Raw genomic sequence first — 23314 nt, forward strand, 5'->3', positions numbered from 1 at the left:
GACACGATCGGTATACTGGGACAGTCCTGTTTGTGGATTTTTGGAAGGAGTTAAAAGAGGGCTGTCCGGGTTTGGGAGACGACGAGGTTGGAAGCTGAGGAGGGAAGATCTTCAGAGGAGATGAGGTCAGTGACAGTCCTGGAAACAATGACTTGATATTCGGTGGTGGGGTCATGGTCCGGGGGAGGTAGGAAGAAGTTGTCTGAGAGTTGATGCTCAGCCTCTGCACCAGACAACAACAGCACCACCCTTGTGGGCAGATTTGATAACAAAGTCAGAGTTGGACCGAAGAGAACAGAGCGCAGTAAGGAGACAGGTTAGAGTGGTGAGAGGGGCAGAGAATTTGAGACGGTTGATGTCGCGCTGACAATTCTCAGTGAAAAGATCGGAAAGCAGGTAAGAGGCCAGGAGGAGGGATTCAGGTGGAGGGAGAATACAGGAGGCAGGTGAAAGGATCCGTGGAGCGGGTGAGGACTCCTGCCCAAAGCAATGAGCACGGAGGTGAAGGCTGAGGAAGAGTTCACTTGTCCTAAATTTTCACCCCACTAGCCTCCATATTCAAAGGATCATCTTCCACCATCTGCAGCATGTGCCACCACCAAACACATATTCCCCTCACCACCCTTGTCAGCATTCTGTCGGGATCGTTCCCTCCAGGATACCCTGGTCCACTCCTCCATCACCCCAACACCTCATCCCCTTCCTACGTCACCTTGCCATGCAATCGCAGAAGGTGCAACACCTGCCCCTTTACTTCCTCACCGTCCAAGGGCCCGAAAACTCCCTTCAGGTGAAGCAGCTCTTCACTTGCACCTCCTTCAATTTGGTCTACTAGATTTGCTGCTCCCAATGTGGTCTCCTCTACATTGGGGAGACCAAACGCAGGCTGGGTGACTACTTTGTGGATCACCTGCGGTCTGACCACAAGCATGACCGAGGTTTTCCTGTTGCTTGCCATTTCAACACACCGTCCTGCTCTCATGCCCACATGTCTGTCCTTGGCCTGCTGCACTGTTCCAGTGAAGCCCAACACAAACTGGAGGAATAACACCTCATCTTCCGATTAGGCACTTTACAGCCTTCTGCACTTAACATTGAGTTCAACAACTTCAGACCATGAACTCTGTCCTCTATCCTCACCTTCTTTTCAATCCCCATTTTTCTACATTCATTTTTATTTTTTATCCATTTATTTTTATTTCTATTCATTTATCCATGGTTTTATCCCATTTTTTAACCCCCCTTCTATCCCTTTTTTTCACCATCACTGCCTCCTCCCCCTACCCCATCCCTAAAAGGGGCATGTGTTACTTGTTCCATGTTGTTCTTACACACAATGCTACCCTTGTTCTGCCATTATCACATTCTGCTTTCTTACCTTTACACCACTATCAGCATCTTTTTTAGCCTTTACCACAACCATTAACATTCCCTTTGTGCTTTAGTTCATGACATCTTTGTCAATCTCTCCTTTGTCCCCACCTATCACTGGCCTTCTATCCAGCTTCACCTGCTCCATCCTCCCTTAAACAGTATAAAGTTCATCACATTTCAACTTCCCTTCAGCTCTGAAGAAGGGTCATATGGAGTCAAAACATTAACTCGGTTTCTCTCTCCACAGTCACTGTTAGGCCTGCTGAGCTTTTCCAGCATTTTCTGCTTTTGTTTCAGATTTCCAGCATCCGCAGTATTTTGCTTTTAGCCATGTAATAATGCTCATCTTCACAAAGAAATACTACCTTCAAACAGTATGTTTCTAGTTGCAAGTCCATGTGCAATGTTATGCTTTTGAACATAAAAATATAAACAGGAACAGAGCCTTAAATATATTCAACAATGGGGCATCGACAACCCATGGGGGAAATGGATTCCAAATTTTCACAACCCTTTGAGTGAAGAAAGTTCTCATCTCCATTCCAAATGATTGGTCCTTTATCCTGATACTGTGCCCATCTACTCGATAGCCCAGAAAGGGGAAACAGCTTCTCAGTGTCTACAATTTCATTAAGATCACATCTCATTATTCTAAACTGCAGAGAGTGCAAGCCCAATTTACTCAGGCTCTCATCATAATACAATTCTCTAATGCCAGGATCCAATCTTGTGAACCTTCACTCTACCACCTACAAGGCAAGCATGTCCTTTCTTAAATATGGAGACCAAAACTGCACATAATACTCTAGGTGTGGTCTCACCAAATTCCTATATATTTGTAGCAAGATTCTGTATTCTTGTACTCCAATCCCCTTGCAATAACGGCTAACATGCCACTTGCCGCCTTAATTGTTTACTATACCTAGGATCATAGTGGTTATAGCACAGAGGGCTGACTCTCTGTAGGAGCATTTCATCATTCCCTGTGGCCCAGGACATTCTTCCTTCCCCAATAATAATCCAATTACCTCTTGAATGCCTTGACTGAACCTGCCTCCACCACACTCAGACAGTGCTATCCAAATCCTAATCACAGTTCTCAGGAATTCACTTTGACTCTCTTCAGTTTCCTGCTATTCTCCGAGATGAGTGTTTTCTTGGGGTCCTTGCATGAGCTTCTGGGGAGGCAACCCTCCAATTCTCCTGAAGCACCTCACAATAGTGGACACCACGGCTCAAGCATAGGCCTCATTGCTTTCTTGCTCAGTGGCTCCAAAATCAGAAAATACCCTTAGTTTCTGATGGCCCTTTGTTACTGGTCCACGGTCCTGGCAGATCTTTCTCTCAGCTTGTCTCAAAGTTGCTTCCAGGACCTAATTGACTTCCAGGATCCCCAAACTAAAGGTTATATTCCTAAAACTTATCAATCGGAAAATTAGACATTTTCGCAACAAACAAGCCTTCATTTCAGTGAACATTTACTGCGCTGCTGCCACACACTCAAGTTCTTCTCTTAATGGGGTGAAATACTTAAACCTTGATTTAGTGGATGGCTTGCATAAATTCATCATTACATTGTTGCTTTTGTATTGAATTCTCCTACACACAACACCTAAACCTTCATAGCTGTTTCTAACTGTACTTTGAATCCACTGTTACTCATCTGTGAATCTCACTATTAACCTATACACAACAACAGAAGAAACAGGAACTGCAGTAGGCCATTTTGACCCTCGAGCCTGCTCTGCCATTCAACAAGATCAAGCTGATCTGACTGTGGGCTTAACTCCACTTTCCTGTCTGCCCCAATAACCTTTGACTCCCTTACAGATCAAAAAATTGGTCTATCATTGAATATATTTAATGACCCAGCCTCCACTGCCCTCTGGGATAAAGAATTCCAAAGATTAACAACCCTCAGAGAAGAAATTCCTCATGGGTCTTAAATGGAAGATTCCTTACTTTGAAACTCTGTCCCCAAGTTCTAGATTCCCCCACGAGGAGAAAAATCCTCTTCGCATCTATCCTGGAATTCTCTACTCCAGAGGGATGTGGAGGCTCAGTCACTGAGTATGTTCAAGACAGAAATTGATAGATTTCTAGGTATTAAATCTATTAAGGGATTTGGGGATGTTGCAGGAAAATGGCATTGAGATGATTAGCCATGATCTAGTTGAACAGCAGAGCAGGCTCAAGGGGTCGAATGGCCTACTCCTGTTCCTATTTCCTATGTTGCTATTTGGCCTAACCAATCTATGAGCCATTTGTGCCTCTGCCCATCCTTCCCAACTATCAGTGTAACCCTCTACTCACTTATCCCTCTCATCTGTTCAAACCTTCTCTTAAATGCATCTATTCTATTTGCTTCAACCACTCCGTGGTAGCGAGTTCCACATTAACACCACTCCCTGGGTAAAAATGTTGCTTCTGAATACTCCATTTGATTTCTTGTTGGCCATCTTATATTGACAGCTTGTCATTTACTCTTCCAACAACTGGAAATACTCACGATCACTGAATCAAAATCTTCCACAATATTAAAGAACTCTTTTAGGTCACCTCAGCCTTCTCTTTCCAAGACAAAATATTCCCAGGGCTGTTCGTCTTTCCCTGGTAAGCATAGCACTCTGAATACCATGTACTTAAATTTTTGCAAATTGAATTAGCCCATGTCTTTTAAGTATGAATTAGCATAGTATTTATAAATATTTTATTATGGTTGTTGAGTGGCGATAGAACTGAGAATTTATGCAGGATGATAAGAAACAAGTCTTGGAGATAACTGCCCTTGCCACAACTTCTCAAACCTCCTAAAATATGCAAATTGTGCTATTGAACTGGCAAGTTGCCAAATTCAAGGCTGGGAAAGTTAAGTTGGGTAAGTAAGACCAATTATTCAGAAATTGTTCAGATGCCATTTTTGTGGACAAATCCTTAAAACCGATAATGCAGCTTTGATAGAATGTACAAGGTTATGGCAGGTTTAGATAAGGTAGACAAAGAAATGCTGCTTCCATTAGCTGATAGAGAGACAGATTTAAGGTTTTGGGCAAGAGATGCAAGGGAGTGAGGAGGGGATACAAGGAAGAACTTTTTTACCTAGCGAGTGGTAATGACCTGGAACACTCGGCTTACAAAGCTGGCGGAAGCAGAAACGAACAAAGATTTCAAAATGAAATTGGATGTGCACTTGAAGGAAAAACCTGCAGGGCTACAGGGAGAGAGTTGGGGATTGGGACTGGCTGGATTGTTGAACAGAACGAGCATGGAGTCAATGGACCAAACAGCATCCTTCTATGCAATTATGATGACGACAAAACAAAATTCGTGAGCATGCAGAAATGCAGGGCTAATGATTTTTTTTTAAATTGACAACTTAGATTAAAATAATTGAATAGATGCAGTTTATTTGGATTTTTAGAAAGTATTCAATTCAGGGTCTCAGAAGTTCGTAAAATTAAGGCATATACTACAAGGGGAAATGTAATTGTAAAGACAGGAAGTTGATTGACGAACAGGTGAGAATTGAGATAAATGTTGTTGTAATATGCCTCAAAGGGATAACAGCATGCCATCAGTTTTAGGGAAGTGTGTATTTGACAACTCCACAAATCGTCAAACACAACTGCTGCGCACACTCAGTGCTACTTTCAATTTATTTGGTGTGCCTAGAAAGGTCATTATGGATAATGGCCTGCAATTTATTGGTAAGCCATTTCAGGATGAGTGTGAGAAGTGCAATATTGATCACATTACTTCTTCCCTTGACCTGAGATCTATCGGCCTAGCTGAACAAATGATTTCCATGGCGAAATCAGTGTGTACCACCTACCTATTCTTACCAACCCTATTCTCCCACAAACCAGAGAGAAACTTTTAATACTGCAAGAGATGGTGACCAACGTGCTTATTAAAAATGCAGATATAGAACTGCCGAGTTTATAGTTGGAATCTCTCCGAAGATACATGTTAACCAGCCAAGATGGCTAGTATTTGTTCAGAACCAAGGTCGTATGAAGTCATTACACACAAAGGCACAACAGAAAGGCACAACAAAGGACAAATCAGATCCATTCCAGCTCCGCAACCACCGTGCAGTCCTACTGCATCTAGGACAAGATCCCAAATGCAACCAGAAACAACATCTAAGAAAGACAATCCAACAGATCATTGTAAGCAATCAAAGAAACCACCAGATGAGGTTATCATAACAAGGTCTGGGCATACCAGTAGATCACCTCTATGCTTTAGACACTCAGATTCACCAGTCCTTTACACTTATGTAATAGTAACTAAAGTTGAACATCTATTGTAAATAGTATACTTTGTTGGAAGGGGGTGAAAGCATCTTTAAAAAGAAAGGGGGCTGTTGGAATATCCTTTTAAGGGATGGCAGCATGCCATCAATTTCAGCAAAATGTGCCATGTAATCCAGCCTCAGTTTCACTTTAACCTGGAGCAGAACACAAACACACAGCTTTACTGATAATTTCAAGCGCTCTGTCCAGAAATATCTGTTCACGTGCCAAGAGTTAATAAATGAACCCACAACAAGTTTGCACAATCCCTTACGAGTGATTGTTGTCTTTATATCATTATTAACACGCAATGTTTATTATTCAAATTGGATAATTGAAGTTAAGTAGTGCAAGGATCAGTGTCCGATTCAAGACTTGCTTCTTATCAGCCTGCAGTTTGCCTAAATTCTCAGTTCTATCGTCACTCAAAAACCATTACAAACTATTTATAAAGACCAGAATCATAGAAAGTTTACGGTGCAGAGAGGTGCCATTTGGCCCATCGTGTCTGCGTCAGCTGAAAAACAAACCACCTAGCCTAATCCCACTTTCCAGCATTTGGTCCTGAGGTTACAGCACTTGAGGTGCATATCCAGACACCTTGTAAATTTACTGAGGGTTTCTGCTTCTCCTACTCTTTCAGGCAGTGAGCTCCAGAGCCCCACAATCCTCAGTAAAAAAAATTCTTCCTCATCTCTCCCCTAATCTTTCTGCTAATCACTTTAAATCGATGCCCCATAGTCATTGAACTGTGCTAAAATAAATAGGCCTTTCCCATCCACTGTATCCAGGCCCCTCAATTTTGCACATCTCAATCAAATCTCTCCTCAGTCTCCTCTATTCCAAGAACAACAACCGGAGCTTATCCAATCTTGCCCCATGGCTGCAATTTTCCACTCCTGGCAACATCCTCATAAATCTCCTCTGTACTCTCTGTAATGTAATTACATTATTTCTATATTGAGGTGACCAGGGCTGCACACTGTCAAATTTTTTTCAATAATTGTGAAGCTACAAAGAGTTATCAGAACAAGTACCAAAATTTTGGCCAAGGAGGTTAGGCTTTATAAGTGCCTGAAAGGAGGAGAGGTAGCAGGATGTGAGTGATTTCAAGAGAGAATTCTATAGGGGTTTCAACAGCTTAAGACACCAATCGAAAGATTAAGTGAGTAGGCAAAGATCTGACAAATGGAACATAATGTGGGCAAATGCAAAATCATTCATATTGACAGGAAGAATAAAAAAGATTATTTAAATGTTGAGAGGTTGCAGAGCTAGAACTAGGGGTTACTGTTTAAAAATAAATCGCTCATTTAAGAGAGAGATGGGTAGAATTTTTTTATCTGAGGGTTGAGTGTCTTTGGAAGTCTCTTCCTCAAAAGGCAGTGGAAGCGGAGTCTTTGAATATTTTTAAGGCAGAGCTCAATAGATTCGTGATTAATGAGGGGGTGAAAGGTTATCAGGGGTAGGCAGGAATGTGGGGTTGAGGTTACATTCAAATTAGCCATAGCGGAGCAGGTTCAAGGGGCCAAGTGGCCTACTCATGCTCCTAATTCGTATGGTAGATCAAAGAATATCAGGTGTGAGTAAAAGGCCAGAATTGGAGGAGCACAGAAATCTCAGAGGCTGCAGAAATAGGGAGGGAGCATGGTCAAGGTGCAATTTGAAAATAAGGATGAATATTTTAAAATCAAGGCATGACTTGACCAGGAGCCAATGTAGGTCAGTAAGCACAGGAGTGATGGCTGGGCAGGCCTTGTTGAAAGTTAGAATATGGGCAGAGTTTCTGGGGGTGCAATGTGTCAAAAGAAAGACACTGAAAATGGTACAGGGGTGCAAGTTCAGGTAGACAAAGCCAGTAAAAGACCCACAGTGCCTCCATTATAAAACCTAAAGCAATGATAATTTTGCACAAAACATTGCTAACATTAGAAGATATTGGGCAGTTTGTATGCCCCATTATAGAAAGGGCATTAAAGTCACAAAGAAGACACTATAGATTCACCAGCATGGTTCACATACCAGGTGATGCTTAACACAGAGTTGACCACCACGATGCAAACCAGTCTTACAAAACGAGATGGAAGGCTTTCGCAACAGCCAGCGTGATGCCAAGGACGGGAAACTATGCATACAAGAAGAGTTACAAGGTGAATAGGTCTTGTTGCATTTACGGATGCAGGGAGCAGAGTTTAAAAACAAGCAGGTTTCTGGACTACACTAAATCAAAAGGCTAAGTGGACATATAAAATAGGGTTTTTACAATCATGAGAAGTTAAACAGTGAATTTTTTTTTATTCAATCATGGGATGTGGGCATCACTGGCTAGGTCAGCATTTATTGCCCATCCCTAATTGCTCTTGTTCAGAGCTGTGGGTCTGAAAGCACATGTAGGCCAGGCCAGGTAAGAATGGCAGATTTCTTTCCCTAAAGGACATTAGTGAACCAGATGGGTTCTTACAACAATCAACAATGGTTTCATGGTCATCATTAGACTTTTAATTCAGATTTTTATTAAATTCAAATTCCAGATTCAAACCCAGCTCCCCAGAGCATTACCCTGGGTCTCTGGATTACTAGTCCAGCAAAAATACCACTACGCCATCGGGAATAAGGAAAGGCATGTTCTCTGGTTGAGAGGTCAGTGATGAAGGCAGTCAATTAAAAGCAAAGACAGGGATTACAGAAAAGTTATTCACAGTGATAGGTATTAGAACACTGCTTTTCATGGGGAGTGGTTGAGGCAGAGATCATTGCATCTTTTAAGCAAAAATACAGTCAAGAACTAATATAGGGATTGAGACACAGTGCTGTAAGAATAAAGTACAGCTGTTGGATTAATTTTGGATTGCCAATTCAAGAGCCAGTTCAGAGTACAAGAGAAAAAATTGCAGTGATTGTAATCTCATGGCCCAGCATATCCTATTTTTTACTATTCCCATTAAGTCAGGGAAAATGCCTCGTTCAATGACAAGTGCAGGAGAGCAAGCCAAGCACAGAACCAAGCATAACTAAAACAAAGGTGACAATGTGGTGAAGCTACAACACAGGACCACATGCATGCTCAACAGCAGAAGCAGCACACAACACTCAGAGCTAGGCAATCCCACAAACAATGGAACATATCAAAATTCTGCCATCATGCCATAACGAGTGAACAACAGCAGCAGACCATTAAACCAAACTGCAGCAATAGATGCCATGGATGCCCCCATTCTTAATGATGACAAAGCTCAGCATCTGAGTGTAAAAAGAAAGAGTGAAGCATTTGCAAACATCTTCAGCCAGAAATGTCAAGCTGATGACCCATCTTGGCCTCCTCCTATGATCCCCAACATCACAGAAGGGAGTTTTCAATCCATTAGATTCAGTTCACGTGATAAGAAACGGCTGAGCACACTGGATACAGCAAAGGCTATGGGCCCCAACAACATCCTAGTTGCAGGATTGAAGTCTTATGCTCCAGGAGTAGCTGCGCCTCTAGCCAAGCTATTCCAGTGCAGCAACAACACTGGCAATGACCCAACAAAGAACAAATACCCAGGTATGTGCTGTCTGCAAAATAATAGCACAAATTAATCCAACCCATTATCACCCTATCAGCTCTCAATCAGCAAAGTGATTGAAGGCACCTTCAACAGTGCTATCAAACAGCACCGACTCACCAGTAACTTGCCCACCGATACTCATTTTGGGTTTTGACAGAACCACGCAGCCGCAGATATCATTGCAGCCACAAAACAGCCGAATTCCAGAGGCGAGGTGAGAGTGACTGTCAGTGACATCAAGGCAGTATTTGACTGAGTGTGGCATCAAGGAGCCCTAGCAAAACTGAAGTCAATGGGGATCAATGGGGGATAACTCCATTGGCTGGAATCATCCCGAGCACAAAGCAGGATGGTTGTGGTTGTTGGAGGTCAATCATCTCAGTTCCAAGGCATCACTGCAGAAGTTCAAAAAGATGTCCAAAAATAATTTCAGGCATTTTATCAACAACCCCACCCCTGGAAATCATATAGGGACACCCAGTTGCCCTTGGTAATTGTATCTGTATTTATTCAGTGCATAATTTTCTAAATGCCATTTCAGGCATGGCACTTTCATTCCAAATGGAGAAGAAAAATAATGTTACTTAGGTGGGCCTATGTAGCAAAACCTCAAAAATAAAAACCTAATTAATATTTCAAACTTCATCCACAGCAACTCCAATTAGAATTCCTTACCTTGAACGTTGAACATTACGAGGGGATCCAGGCTCATGCCCATGCTTGTCAGCGATTGCAGGTTGCTGAGATACTTGCTGCTGTGCTGGTCCTTGTTTCACAACTGAAGTACTGGACTACAGATAGAAAGGCAAAGATGAAACTTCACCTCTTAGTTAAATACATAATTTTTACTTAAAGCCACTCTAAGTTGTTTTGCCTTTATAGACCCCAACAAGGCACATCTCCCCACAATGAGCTATTTCAATAAACATTAAAACAGATTAGAATGCTTAACCCATGTCTTAGAAATTGCAGCAGTAATGTACATGGTACACAACTTCTGCAACAATAGCAGGTGCTCAAACTACAAGTTTTTTTTTCTTCAAGTCATAGCTTTAATCAAGATTTTTCTTAAAAGCCTCACACCAATGCTTGAGCTCAGATTTTAGTTTGAATGCATGCAGTCTGAGTGTACCTCACACACTTACCTTCAGGGAGAGGACCACCTGCAGGAGATACTCACGGAGCGGGGTGTGTATGAATATAACCCAGGGAGCGCTGCCTACATCACTCACATTCAGGGGGAGAAGCAAAGAGGTGGACCTGCAGGAGATACTCATGGAGCAGGGAGAGGAGCTCCCGCGAGTCCTGGAGCGCGCTGACTTTGGGAAAAAGTTAACAGTGATGTCACAGGAAAGCCACAAGTTGATTGGCTAGTGAGTAACTGTTCTGAGGGAGGGTGCAGATATTGCTGGAAATTAGAAAGACATAAAGTCTTTAAATAATCGTTAATTTTATTAGTGCTACTATTAATTATTGCTAGTAAGGTTTACCACAGTGGTAAGGTTTATTAATTAGGGCCAGGTAAAATAAAATAAAGTTGAGTGAAGTAGGGTTAAGACATGACAAGGCAGCTCAGTCACGTGGAATGTAAATCCTATAGTAAATGGAAAGCCGTTGATTGTACCCATGAGCTAAACGACCACATGTCCAGCCAGTGACACTAGCTGCAGATTCCTGAGCTACAAGGTCCCGAGTGGCAGCTGGAGTCCCTGCGGCGCATCCATGAGGCTGAGGTACAATGATAGCACGTTCAGAGAGGTGGTCACACTACAAGCTAGGAGCATGAAGGCAGAAAGGCAATGGGTGACCACCAGGCAGTCTAAGAGAGCCAGGCAGGTAGTGCAGGAGTCCTTTGGGGTCCTGTTCACTAATCAGGTTTTCATTCTGGAAATTGATAAGCACATTGGATCCTCGAAGGAGTGCAGTCAAAGTCAAGTTCATGGCACCAAAGGCAGCTCAGCTGCACAGAAGGGGAGGAAGAAGAGGGGAAGAGAGCTGCAGTGATAGGGAATTCGTTAGTTAGGGCAACAGACAGGAGTTTCTGTGGCTGTAGACATGACTCCGGGGTGGTGTCAGGGTCAAGCATGTCACACAGCAGCTGCAGGACATTGTTAAAGGGAGGGTGAACAGCCAGAGGACATGGTCCACGTCAGTGCCCATGACTTAGGTAGGAAGGGGGATGAGCTCCTGAAAGCAGATTTCAGGGAACTAGGAAGGAGATTGAAGCAGAACTTCTAACGCAGAAATCTCAGGATTACTTCCAGCTCCATGTGCTAATGAGCATTGAAATAGAACTGAGCAATTGAACACACAGCTGCAGAACTCATATTGGAGGGAGGGCATCAGATTTCTGAGGCATGGAACTGATTCTGGGGCAGGTGGGACCCATTCAAGACGGACAGGCTGCATTTTAACAGGACCAGGACTAATATCCTCGCAGCTAGTTCGCCAGTGCTGTTGGGGAGGGTTTAAACTAAATTGGCAGGGGGGGTGGGAACCTGAGAGGGGGCTCTGAGATGGGGGGGAAGCAAAACTTGTAAATGGAAGGAGTAAAGTAGAAAGCAAAAATAAAAGACAGATAAAGCATAGGCAAGCATCAAATAGGGTCAGAATAGAGAGTGAAGTTAATAAAGCAGAACTAAAGACACTATTTGAATGCTAGCAGCATTCCCAATAAAGTTGATGATTTGAATACATAAATTGAAGAAAATGGGTATGATTTAATTTCCATTACAGAGATGTGGCTATAGGGTGACCAAGATTTGGAACCAAATATCCAAGGATATTTGGCAAAGAGGAGGGATAGGCAAAATGGAAAAGAAGGCAGGGTAGCACTCTTAATAAGTGATGAGATCAGTATATTGCTAAGAGAGCATATAAAGTTGTAGGATCAAGGTGCAGAATCAGCTTAGTTGGAGCTAAGAGACAGTAAGGGGCAGCAAACATTGGTGGGAGTTGTTTACCACTACAGTTTGGTGGTCTATAATGTTAGGCAGGGTATAAATCAGGAAGTTAGAGATGCATGAAACATGGACATACAGCAATAATGGACGACTTCAATTTACACATGGGTTTCTGCAGCTGTACATTGAGGAACCAGCTGGGGGTCAGGCTCTTTTGAATTTAGTGTTCTTTAATGTGAAAGGGCTAATGAATAATCTTGCTGTAAAGGAGCCTTTGGGAGATACTAAACATAATATAATATAATTTTGCATTAAGTTTGAATGTGATATCGGCCACTGGGAAAATGTTAAAGAATCTATTATAAAGGATGGAATAGCAGAGCATTTAGAAATGCATAATATTAACATGCAGAGTCAGCAATGGCTTCATGAAGGGGAAATTATGCCTGACAAATTTATTAGAATTCTTTGAAGAGCTAACAAGCAGGATAGATAAAGGGGAACCAGTAGGTGCACGATATTTGGATTTCTAAAAGGTGTTCAATAAGGTACCATAAACAAGGTTATTTAATAAGATGGTGTTGGGGGGTAGTATGTTAGCATGAACAGAGGATTGGCTAACTAATAGAAGACAGAGTTGGGATATGGGGTTGGGGGGGGGGGGTGCATTTTTAGGATGGCAATCTGTAACTAGTCGAGTGCCACAGGGATCAGTGCTGGGGCCACAATTATTTACAATACATATTGATGACTAGGATGAGGGAAGTGAATGTACTATCTCTAAGTTTGTGGATGACAGAAAAATAGGTAGGAAGGCAAGTGATAAGGATGACACGAGTCTACTGAGGGAATAGACAGGTTAAGTGAGTGGGCAAAACTTGGCAGATGGAATATAATGTGGGAAATGTGAGGTTATGCACTTTGGCAGGAATAGAGGAGCTGAATATTATTTAAATGGAGAAAGAGCGAAGAAAGCTGCAGCACAGAGGGATTTGGGGGTCTTGTATGAAATATAAAACCTAGCATACAAGTGTAGCAGGTAATAGGTGAGGCAAATGGAATGTTGGCCTTTATTTCAAAGGGGATGGAGTATAAAAATAGGGAAGTCTTGCTAAAACGATACAAGGCACTCATTAGACCACACCTAGAATACTGTGAACAGTTTTGGTCCCCTTATCAAAGGAAAGATATACTGGCATTGGAGGCAGTCCAGAGAAGGTTCACCAGGTAGATCCCAGGTATGGAGGGATTTTCTTATGAGGAGAGGATGAGTAGGTTGGGCCTGTATTCATTGGAGTTTAGAAGAACGAGAGTGACCTTATTGAAGCATATAATACTATTAGCGGGCTTGACAGTGTAGATGCCGAGAGGTCGTTTCCCCCTGCGGGAGAGTCTCAGACCAGAGGGCATAATCTCAGAGTAAGGGGGCACCCATTTAAAACATGAGGAGGAATTTCTTCTCTCAGAGGGTCGTCAATCTGTGGAATTCTTTAACGCAGAGGGCTGCAGAGGCTGGGTTGTTAAGTATATTCAAGGTTCAGATAGACCAATTATCAGTAAGGGAATCAAGGAATATGGGGAAAAGGCAGAAAAGTGGAGTCGAGGATTACCAGATCAGCCATGATCTCACCAAATGGCAGGGCAGACTCAATGGGCCCAATGGCCTACTTCTGCTCCACATCTTATGGTCTTATAGTTCATTCTGAAACTAGGGTCTTAGATCTGGAGAATAGAAATTATGAAGGTCTGAGGGGCATGTTGGTTATGGTGGATTGGGAAAATACACAATGATTTGACTGTAGGCAGGCAATGGCTAGTAATTGAAGAAATACAACACTGTCTACAACAGTTATACATTCCTCCAAAGCACAAACACCAAAAGGGAAAGGTAAATATATTAACCATGGTTAACAAAACAAGTTGAAGATTGCATTAGATCGAAGGAAAGGGTTTATAAGGATGCCATAAAAGTGGTTGGCCGGAGGATTGGGAGCAATTTAGAATCCAGCGAAGGAGGGCCAAGAAACTGATTAAGAAAGGGAAAATAGAACATGAATGCAAACTAGCGAGGAACATAAGGAAGCTTTTAAAGTCTGCCTTTAAGTATGTAAAAAGAAAAAAAGATTAGCTAGGACAAATGTAGGCCCATTACAGGTGGGGACAGTAGAATTTATAGCAGAGAACAGGGAAATGGCAGAGAAGCCAAACAATTGTTTGGCATTCATCTTAACGGAAGAAACTACAGAAACTCTCCTGGAAATACTAGGCAGCCAAAGAACTAAAAAATAAATTAGTATTAGTAAAGGGGTAGTGCTTGAAAAGTAGACTGGATTGAAGATTGATAAATCCACTTGACCAGATGAGCTTCATCTCAGTGTTGCAGGGGGTGGCTGGAGAGCTATTGGATGCATTGGTTGTTATCTTTCAAAATTCTGGAAAGGGTCCTGCGGACTGGAAAGCAGCAAATTTAACTCCATTATTTAAGGAGGGAGGTTGGAGGAGAAGAGAGAACTACAGGCCTGTTAGTTTGGCATCAGTAGTCCGGAAAATGTTCGAATTGTGAAGATGTGATAACCGGGCTGTTGGAAAAGAATGGTAAAATTGGGCAGAGTCAACATGAATTTATCAAAGGGAAATCATGTTTGCCAAATCTGTTGGGAGTTTTTGAGGGTGTTCCTTGGAAAATAGACCAGTGAATGTGGTGTATTTGGATTTTCAGAAGGCTTTTCATAAAGTCTGACAGGGGAGGTTAGTAAATAAAATTAGAGCAAACATACTGGTATGCATTGAAAATTGGTTAACACACAAAGCAGAGAGTAGGAATAAACAGATCATTCTCAGGACGGGAGGCTGTTACTAGTAGGGTACAGCAAGAATTCAGGCTCGGTCCACAGCTGTTCACGATCTATACAAATATTGTAATATTTTCAAATTTGCTGACTACAACAGACTGGGTGGGAACCTGGTGCCAGGGTTAAGGACATCTCCTCAAGACCGGAGAGGAACTTGAATGACGATAACTGGATCCCTCCCCTCCCAGGCTAACAACATTGATTGGACCAATAAGGAAGTTCTGCTGAAAGAATTTGAACAGTTAGGAGCTAAACTGAAAAGCAGAACCTCCAAGGTAATAATCTCGGGATTAGTACCTGAGCCACGGGCAAACTGGCATAGGGCAAATAAAGTTAAGCAGTTAAATGTGCGACTCAAAGACTGGTGCAGGAGAAATGGGTTTCAGCTTATGGGGCACTGACACCAGTACTGGGGAGAAGGGAGCTGTTCCGGTGAAATGGGCTTCATTTGAACCATGCTGGGACCAGTGTCCTGGCGAGTCAAATAACTAGCACTGTAGAGAGAGCTTTAAACTAAATAGGCAGGGGAGGGCTTTGGAGAGGGGATACAGAGGCTAGCAAAGCTAAGGATTTGGCAGCATTGCAGGGCAGCTATTTAGGTATTGGTATCCAGAGTGTGACAGGAAGGGACAGAGTGTACCAACATTAAAAATAAGCAGCAAGTAGGGTCAAAGGGGGGAAAAAAAATGGTAAAAAGGCAAAATTAACGGATCTTAAATGCACGTAGTATTCGGAACAAAATAAGTGAATTAACAGCACAAATAGAGGTTAATGGATATGATCTTATGGTCATTACCAAGACGTGGTTACATGGAAATCAAAGCTGGGAACTAAATATTCAGGGCTATGTGACATTTCAAAATGACAGGCAGGAAGGAAAGGATGGTGGGGTAGCTTTCTAAGTACGAGATGGAAGAAGTACGATAGCAAGAAATGATCTTGGATTGGAAGATGTAGAATCCTTATGGGTGGAGGTAAGAAATAACGAGAAGACAACACTGGTGGGAGTAATCTATAGGCCCCCGCACAGTAGCTATAATGTAGGACAGCAAATAAATCAAGAGATAATGAGGCCATGTCAAAAAGGCAATACATTAATCATGGGTGACTTTAATCTTCATGTAGATTGGGAAAGTCAAATTGGCAGAGGTAGCCATGAACAAGAATTCATACAGTGTATTTGGGACAGTTTCCTAGAACAATATGTTGTGGATTCAACCAGGGATCAGGTAATGTGTAATGAGGCAGGTTTAATAGATGATCAGAGTAAAAGATCCCCCAGGAAACAGTGATCATAACATGGTAGAATTTAGCATTCAGTTTGAGAGAGAATATCTTGGGTCAGAAACAACAGTGCTAAACTGAAATAAGGGTAATTACACAGGAATGAGGGCAGAGTTGGCTGGAGTGGACTGGGAAAGGAGTTTAGCAGAAAAGACGGTTGATGAACAATGGCAGACATTTAAGAAAATAGTTTGTGGCTCACAACAAAGATATATCCCAGTGAGAAAGATGAATTCTAGGAAGGGATAAACCAACTATGGTTAACCAAGGAAGTTAAGGATAGTGCCAAATTGAATGAAAAAGCGTAGAATGTGGCAAATATTGGTGGTAAGCCAGAGGGTTGGGAAAGTTTTAAAAACCAACAAAAGATGGTCAAAAAAATAATAGAGGGAAAAAATAACCTGAGGGTAAACTAGCAAGTAATATAAAAAGACAGGAAGAGCTTCTTTAAATATATAAAAAGGAAGGGGGGCACCAAAGTGAACATCGGCCCATTAGAGAATGAGGCTGTGGAAATAATTAAGGGGAACCAGGAAATGGCAGAGGAGTTGTATAAATACTTTGCATCAGTCATCGCAGTTATTAGTGGAAGACACTAATAGCATTCCAAAAATACTGAACAATCAAGGGGCAAAAGAGGTGTTTGGTGGGTGGGGGGGGGGGGGGGGGGGTGTGGTTGAATGAAACACATGTAATAACTATCACTTGTGAGCAAGCACCAGGGAAACGAATGGGGGCTAAAGGCCAATAAGTTCCCTGGACTTGATGGGTGCATCTTACAACATTAAAGGAAGTAGCTACAAAAAACAGTGAATGCACTGGTAGTAATCTTACAAGAATCGTTAGATTCTAGAAAAGTCCCTGAGGATTGGAAAACTGCCAACGTAACACACTTAATCAAAAATAGAGCAAAACAAAAAACTGGTAACTATAAGCCGGTTAGCTTAACATCCATCATTGGGAAAATGTTAGCATCTATTATAAAGGGTGTAACAGCAGAGCATTTAGAATTACATAATCTAATCAAGCAGACTCAGCATGGCTTCATGAAGGGGAAATCATGCCTGACAAATTTATTAGAATTCTTGAAGAGGAGGTAATAAGCAGGATAGATAAAGGGGAACCATTATGTAATATATTTGGATTTCCAAAGGTGTTTCATAAGGTTACTGCACATAAGGCTACATAATAAAATAAGAGCCCATGGTGTTGGGGAAAGTATATTAGCATGGATAGAGGATTGGCTAACTAATAGAAGACAGAAAGTTGGGATAAGGGGGGGCATTTTCAGAATGGCAACCTGTAACTAGTGAAATACCACACGGATCAGTGCTGGGGCCACAATTGTTTACAATATATATTAATGACTTAGACGAGGGAAGTGAATGCACTATCGCCAAGTTTGCCGATGACACAAAAATAGGTGTCTACAGAGGGATATAGTCAGGTTTAGTGAGTAGGCAAAAACTTGGCAGATAGAATATAATGTGGGAAAATGCGAGATTATGCACTTTGGCAGTAAGAATAGAGGAGCTGAATATTATTTAAATGGAAAAAGACTGCAGAAAGCTGCAGCACAGAGGGATTTGGGAGTCCTCGTACATGAACCACCACCTTCTCAAGCGCAAATAGGGACAGGCAATAAATGCTGGCCCAGCCAGCAAAGCCCACATCCCGTGAATGAATTTTTGAAAATCTCGAAAAGCTAACGTACAAATTCAACAGCAAATAGGTGAGGCAAATGGAATGTTGGCCTTCATTTCAAAGGGAATGGAGTATAAAAATAGGGAAGACTTGCTAAAACGATACAAGGCACTCGTTAGACCACAGCTCAAATACTGTGAACAGTTTTGGTCCCCTTATCTAAGGAAAGATATACTGGCATTGGAGGCAGTCCAGAGAAGGTTCACTAGGTTAATCCCAGGTAGGGAGGGATTTTCTTATGAGGAAAGGTGGAGTAGGTTGAGCCTGTACTCATTGGGTGTTTAGAAGGAGGGGCGACCTTATTGAAACATAAAAGATTCTAAGGGGGCTTGATAGTGTCGATGCTGAGAGGTTGTTTCCCCTTGTGTGAGAGTCTAGGACCAGAGGGCCAAGTAAGGGATCACCCATTTAAGACAGAGATGAGGAGGAATTTCTTCTCTCAGACGGTAGTCAATCTGTGGAATTCTTTACCACAGAGGGCTGTAGAGGCTGGGTCGTTAAGTATATTCAAGGTGGAGATAGACAGATTTTTAATCAGTGAGGGAATCAGGGGTTATGGGGAAAAGGCAGGAAAGTGGAGCTGAGAGTTATCAGATCAGCCATGATCTCACTGAATGGCAGTGCAGACTCAATGGGTCGAATGGTCTACTTCTGCTCCTGCGTCTTATGGTCTAACGCAAGTTGTGAGGGGAATGCAAGGAGACTTCAAGAGGGCTTAGACTAAATGAATGGCCTGGAACATGGCAGATGGAATATAATGTGAACAAGTGTGAAGTTATTCACTTCTGTAGAAAAAAACAGGGCACTTCTTAAATGGTGAAAGGCTGGGAAGTGTAGGTGTCCAAAAGGACTTAGGCATCCTTGTTCGTGAGTTAGTAAAAGCTAACATGCAGGTGCAGCAAGCATCAGGAAGGCAAATGTCATGTTGGACTTTATTGCAAGGGGATTGAGTACAGGAGTAAAGATGCCTTGCACAGTTGTATAGAAGCTTGGTGAGACCTCACCTGAGTATTGTGCACAGTTTTGGTCCCCTTATCCAAAGAAGGATATACTTGCCATAGAAGGAGCGCAATGGAGGTTTGCCAGATTAAACCTTGAGATTAATCAGAGTTCTGATGAAGAGTCATATGGACTCGAAACATTTACTATATTCCTCACCGCAGATGCTTTCAGGCCTGCTGAGTTTTTCCAGATATTTTTGTTTTTGTTTAATCCTTGAGATGGCTGGATTGACTTATGAGGAGAGATTGAGTTGACTGAGTCTGTATTCCCTAAAGTTTTGAAGAATGACCTCATTGAATCTTAAAAATTCTTACAGGGCGTGACAGGGTGGATGTAGGTTAGATGTTTCCCCTGGCTGCTGAGTCTAAAAGTAGGGGATCTAATCTCAGGATAAGGAGTTGGCCATTTAGGACCGAGATGAAGAGGAATTTCTTCACTCAGAGGGTCAAGAATCTTTGGAATTCTCTACCCAGAGGGCTGTGGAAGCTCAATCATTGAGCATGTTCAAGACAAAAATCAACAGAATTCTGGAGTCCAATGACATCAAGTGCTATGGAAGTAGTGAGGCTAAGTGGTATTGAGGTAGATCGTCAGCCATGATCTAATCAAATGGTGGAGCAGGCTCAATGGCTGGAGCAGGCTCAACCGGCAGAATGGCCTACTCCTGTTCTTATGTTTCTATACCAAGGGACAGTCCCCGCACTGACCTGCTCTTACTGGTCTGGGGTCAGTCCCTCTCCCCAGACATTGGTGTCATTGTACAATAAATTTCCCAGGGGACATGAACAAAATTCAGGTGGCAGAACATAATTTACTTCATCTCCCAGCATGTTGAGTGATATCAAAGCAAAGCTAAGAGGAGAACATAGTGGTTGAACGGATGATTCATCGGGGAAGAGGTAAAGCGACTGATAAGCAAATGATAGGAATGAAAATGGGTAGTGACTAAGTGACTAGCAGTGAAGGAGAACCATAAATGATTGGTAAAGGGATGTTGCACAAAAATTTTGCCCATAACTAAACCCCCAAATGTAATCTTCAGCCATTGGGTCTTTTCTTAAGCCACAGCACTTTCCATCGAAAATGAAAGAAGAAATGAAAAAGGCACAAGCAGAAGAGAATAGCAAAGGCAGCAAAAAAGAAAAGCTGAGAAAAGAAAGAAGGACAAAATAGAAGAACAGCAATAAAAAAAACTGAGACAACTAACAGAGCAACCATATTCGTTAGCACCTGCGAAGCTACAGTTCAGTTTGCAACTTTTAAAACTAGAATAACAGGAACTATCACCTAAATTTGCCAACAAAGTACACTGCCTTGGTAGGTCACTATGTTATTGGAGAAAATTTTACGTAAATTTCCTTCAAGTTTCCAATCCAGAGGAGAGGGCCGAAACTGTAGCAAACAGAAACTAACAGATTTGCTGACCATGATATGGGAGGAAACCTTGGAAGGCAGAACCCTTATAGATAACAGACTAAATGGAAAGGATCATTTGGCTGCACACAACCCAGGTTTTTTCAAGGGTCAAATATTCCCAGGTACCTTCCTCTCCATTTCCCCGTCAAATTATACGGAATGACAGTAATTTCTGCACATGAAGGTTGAGCAATAAGAATCATATATCCTTCAATAATAATGGATTCTCATGTTATTCAAAATGCTTTCATGGAGTGGCAAACAATCACATATAAGTTGATCAACATTCATGAACACATTTCCATATAGTAGAATCATATTGGAATAGGAAACTAATATTCTGAACAATAAGTCTTTTTAAAATCTTGGTATTATTTCAACATATATACAAGCACCATAAACAAATACCGCCTATAGAATTAGAACGCACAGCACTTCTCAAATATGACTTGAATGATGTTGCTAATAATATGGGCATTTTCAGACAGTAAAAATGTTGTGATGTTACTTAAATTGCAACTCAAGTTAACCACAATGCATATTATGATGATACAACAATGAAACTACTAAAATGAAAAATTTAAAGTATACATTTAACATTAGTATTATACTGCCCCTTCTAAATTGCATTCTAAAATTGCCTTTTTATAATAAAGAATCAATATTTGAATTAGGCATTAAATGATTTTGGTTTTACCTTTGGTTGAGATGACACTGGGGGTGTACTCATCAGTGGTTTAAGAGGAACAGTGTTAGTCTGCGGCGTACTTATCCTGGGAGACACATATGACCTTGGGGATGATGCATCTGATGCCAATGACATTGGTGACTGATTAGACTGCTGGGCTGTATTTAAAAAAAAAAGTCAGTTTGAAGTAATCTTATCCAAATGCACAAAACTTGGTTTTAACTAAAAGACTCAATTTTTTTTAAGGGAGCAATTGCTAGAGAAATACATTAAAACAAAGCTGCTCAAAGTACCAAGTTTCCATCAAAAATATCACCTATGAGAGCATCCCCATGTAACATACAAGTCCAATCAAATCTTTCTTGAAGGTAACACTATGCAAAAGGTACTTCAATGTATTAGAAGCCATACATAAAATGTGTTACATACAATTAAACTAATTGTATTAAATTTATCACCCTAATAGATTATTTCCTTGTTCTGTCATTGACCTCCTTTGAAATTAACAAAAATTTTCTGTCAACGTTATGTACCTCAAAAACTGCAAGTTCCAACATGATTAAACTCAGTTTGTAACAAGGCTAAACTGAAAAACTGGAATCCAGCTTGAGTGTTACCCTTGCATTTTTTTTTAAATGTGTACATTTGGAAGATAATCAGGTGCTACAAATTTGATTTTGCTCTATTATATTGCAGGGAGGCAGGCTGAAAAACAATTGTAGGGCATCTACCAACTCAAATATTAACATTCTATTGCTTCTGACGCCTTCAAAAAGTTTACTGGAAAAGCAAATGGAAAAAGTTCAGTGGAAATTTATCCTCTTATACAATTTCAGTACCCGGCATCTTCAGTATCAGTGATTATAATAAATGTGATGCTAATTGCATTTTCAAAAAATACATTGCAGTCAGTTTGTCAATCTGAGGTGCTTTAAAGAAGTACCAACCAGAATGGGAGAGGAAAAATAAGCAGAGAACAAAGTTCCATTTGTGCAGACCTGCAGCATCTTCAAACAACAACCTGAGAGCAAACTGTGCATCTGTTGTCTTAGTTGCAGTCAAAAGATCAATAGAACAAACAAAAGGCAATAAAACTAAAAGTGATATACTTTAGAAAATATCATACTTTTATTTAAAAAATCCATTCTAAAACTAACTTCTGAAATATTATCCCAGTACTGTTTACCGAGTATAGAGTATGCATAGTAGCAGTTTATAATTCAAAGCTGCACGAAAAATTTACGAGCATGCAATGGAATGTAAACCTTCAGTCGGTCCATACAGTTTTCTTTGAACAAGTATATTTACTTAGTGGGTTAATGGTGTCCCGAATCTTGTTGTGTTACATGCAAAGCCAGAGCTGCAGCTCTTGCCTTGAATTCATGGACAAAACAGTTCCAAATTCCATGGAATTGCTTCAAGTTAATGTAGACCACAGGGGTAAATGTTCAATTGGCAGAGTCAGTTAATTATTTGTGGAAAACTCATCCCAATTTGAGGCAGCGACATAATCAATGACAAAAGGAAAGCATGAAGAATTTGGCATTTTCGGAGGTGCCACAATATTCGCTTCTACATGAATTGGAGGACATGGGAAGAAACATACCAAACTCCGAGACTGCTGCACTAGAGAACTTTTACTTCGTTATACCTGCACCAGAGTTCATCATAGCTGCATTGAGAGGACTCAATTTAGAACACGGGGAACAATACCCGTTGCCATGTTCCTAACATCTAAAGTTGAGTACAATCCAGAAACAGGAATGTATTGTGAAAATTAACCTTCTAGGTTAGGGAGGTTTTTATAAGCATTACTGTAGCACAAGCATCCAATCACAATCTCTACTTCACCTACACATTCCTGGTTTACCAAGGCAGCAATTTAGTAATGGACAAAGCTGTCAAAGGTGCAGTCACAAGTCAGTAGCAATCTATTGCAGAGAATCCAATACAGGTAAAGAGCTCAAAGTAAAATTCAATCAAGCTAAAGACCAAACAATTTCCTTCATCAAAGCTGAGTGAGTGTAATACATTTGCACTCAGATACTAAGCCCAAGAATGCCTCAGCAATTACACTCCAACAAAGATGGCTTGAGAGAAGGGAAAGGGAGGTGGAGATACACAATTTAAATCAGGCAGGAGGGTGGCTGGAGGGGACCCAGTCACTTATTGTATCCGCCCTGATTAAGTCTGAAATGGGAAGGCCCGTGGACAGCTTTCCTGCTCTGCCACAAATTGAGGCCCT

General features: G+C 41.4%; 1 protein-coding gene across 3 annotated transcripts in view; it reads right to left on the bottom strand.

Annotated features, from left to right (window-relative positions):
• waca (WW domain containing adaptor with coiled-coil a) overlaps positions 1 to 23314 on the bottom strand; it is a 115354-nt gene that overhangs the window by 20362 nt on the left and 71678 nt on the right. For all 3 annotated transcript variants that reach the window (XM_041184095.1, XM_041184096.1, XM_041184094.1), the window contains 2 exons: positions 21079 to 21227; positions 9896 to 10011 (listed from right to left, as the gene is read on the bottom strand). In XM_041184095.1, coding sequence (XP_041040029.1) covers positions 9896 to 10011; positions 21079 to 21227 — 265 coding nt within the window. The remainder of the gene's footprint in view (positions 1 to 9895; positions 10012 to 21078; positions 21228 to 23314) is intronic.

Source organism: Carcharodon carcharias, chromosome 3 (assembly GCF_017639515.1).
Source record: "Carcharodon carcharias isolate sCarCar2 chromosome 3, sCarCar2.pri, whole genome shotgun sequence".
NCBI lineage: Eukaryota > Metazoa > Chordata > Chondrichthyes > Lamniformes > Lamnidae > Carcharodon > Carcharodon carcharias.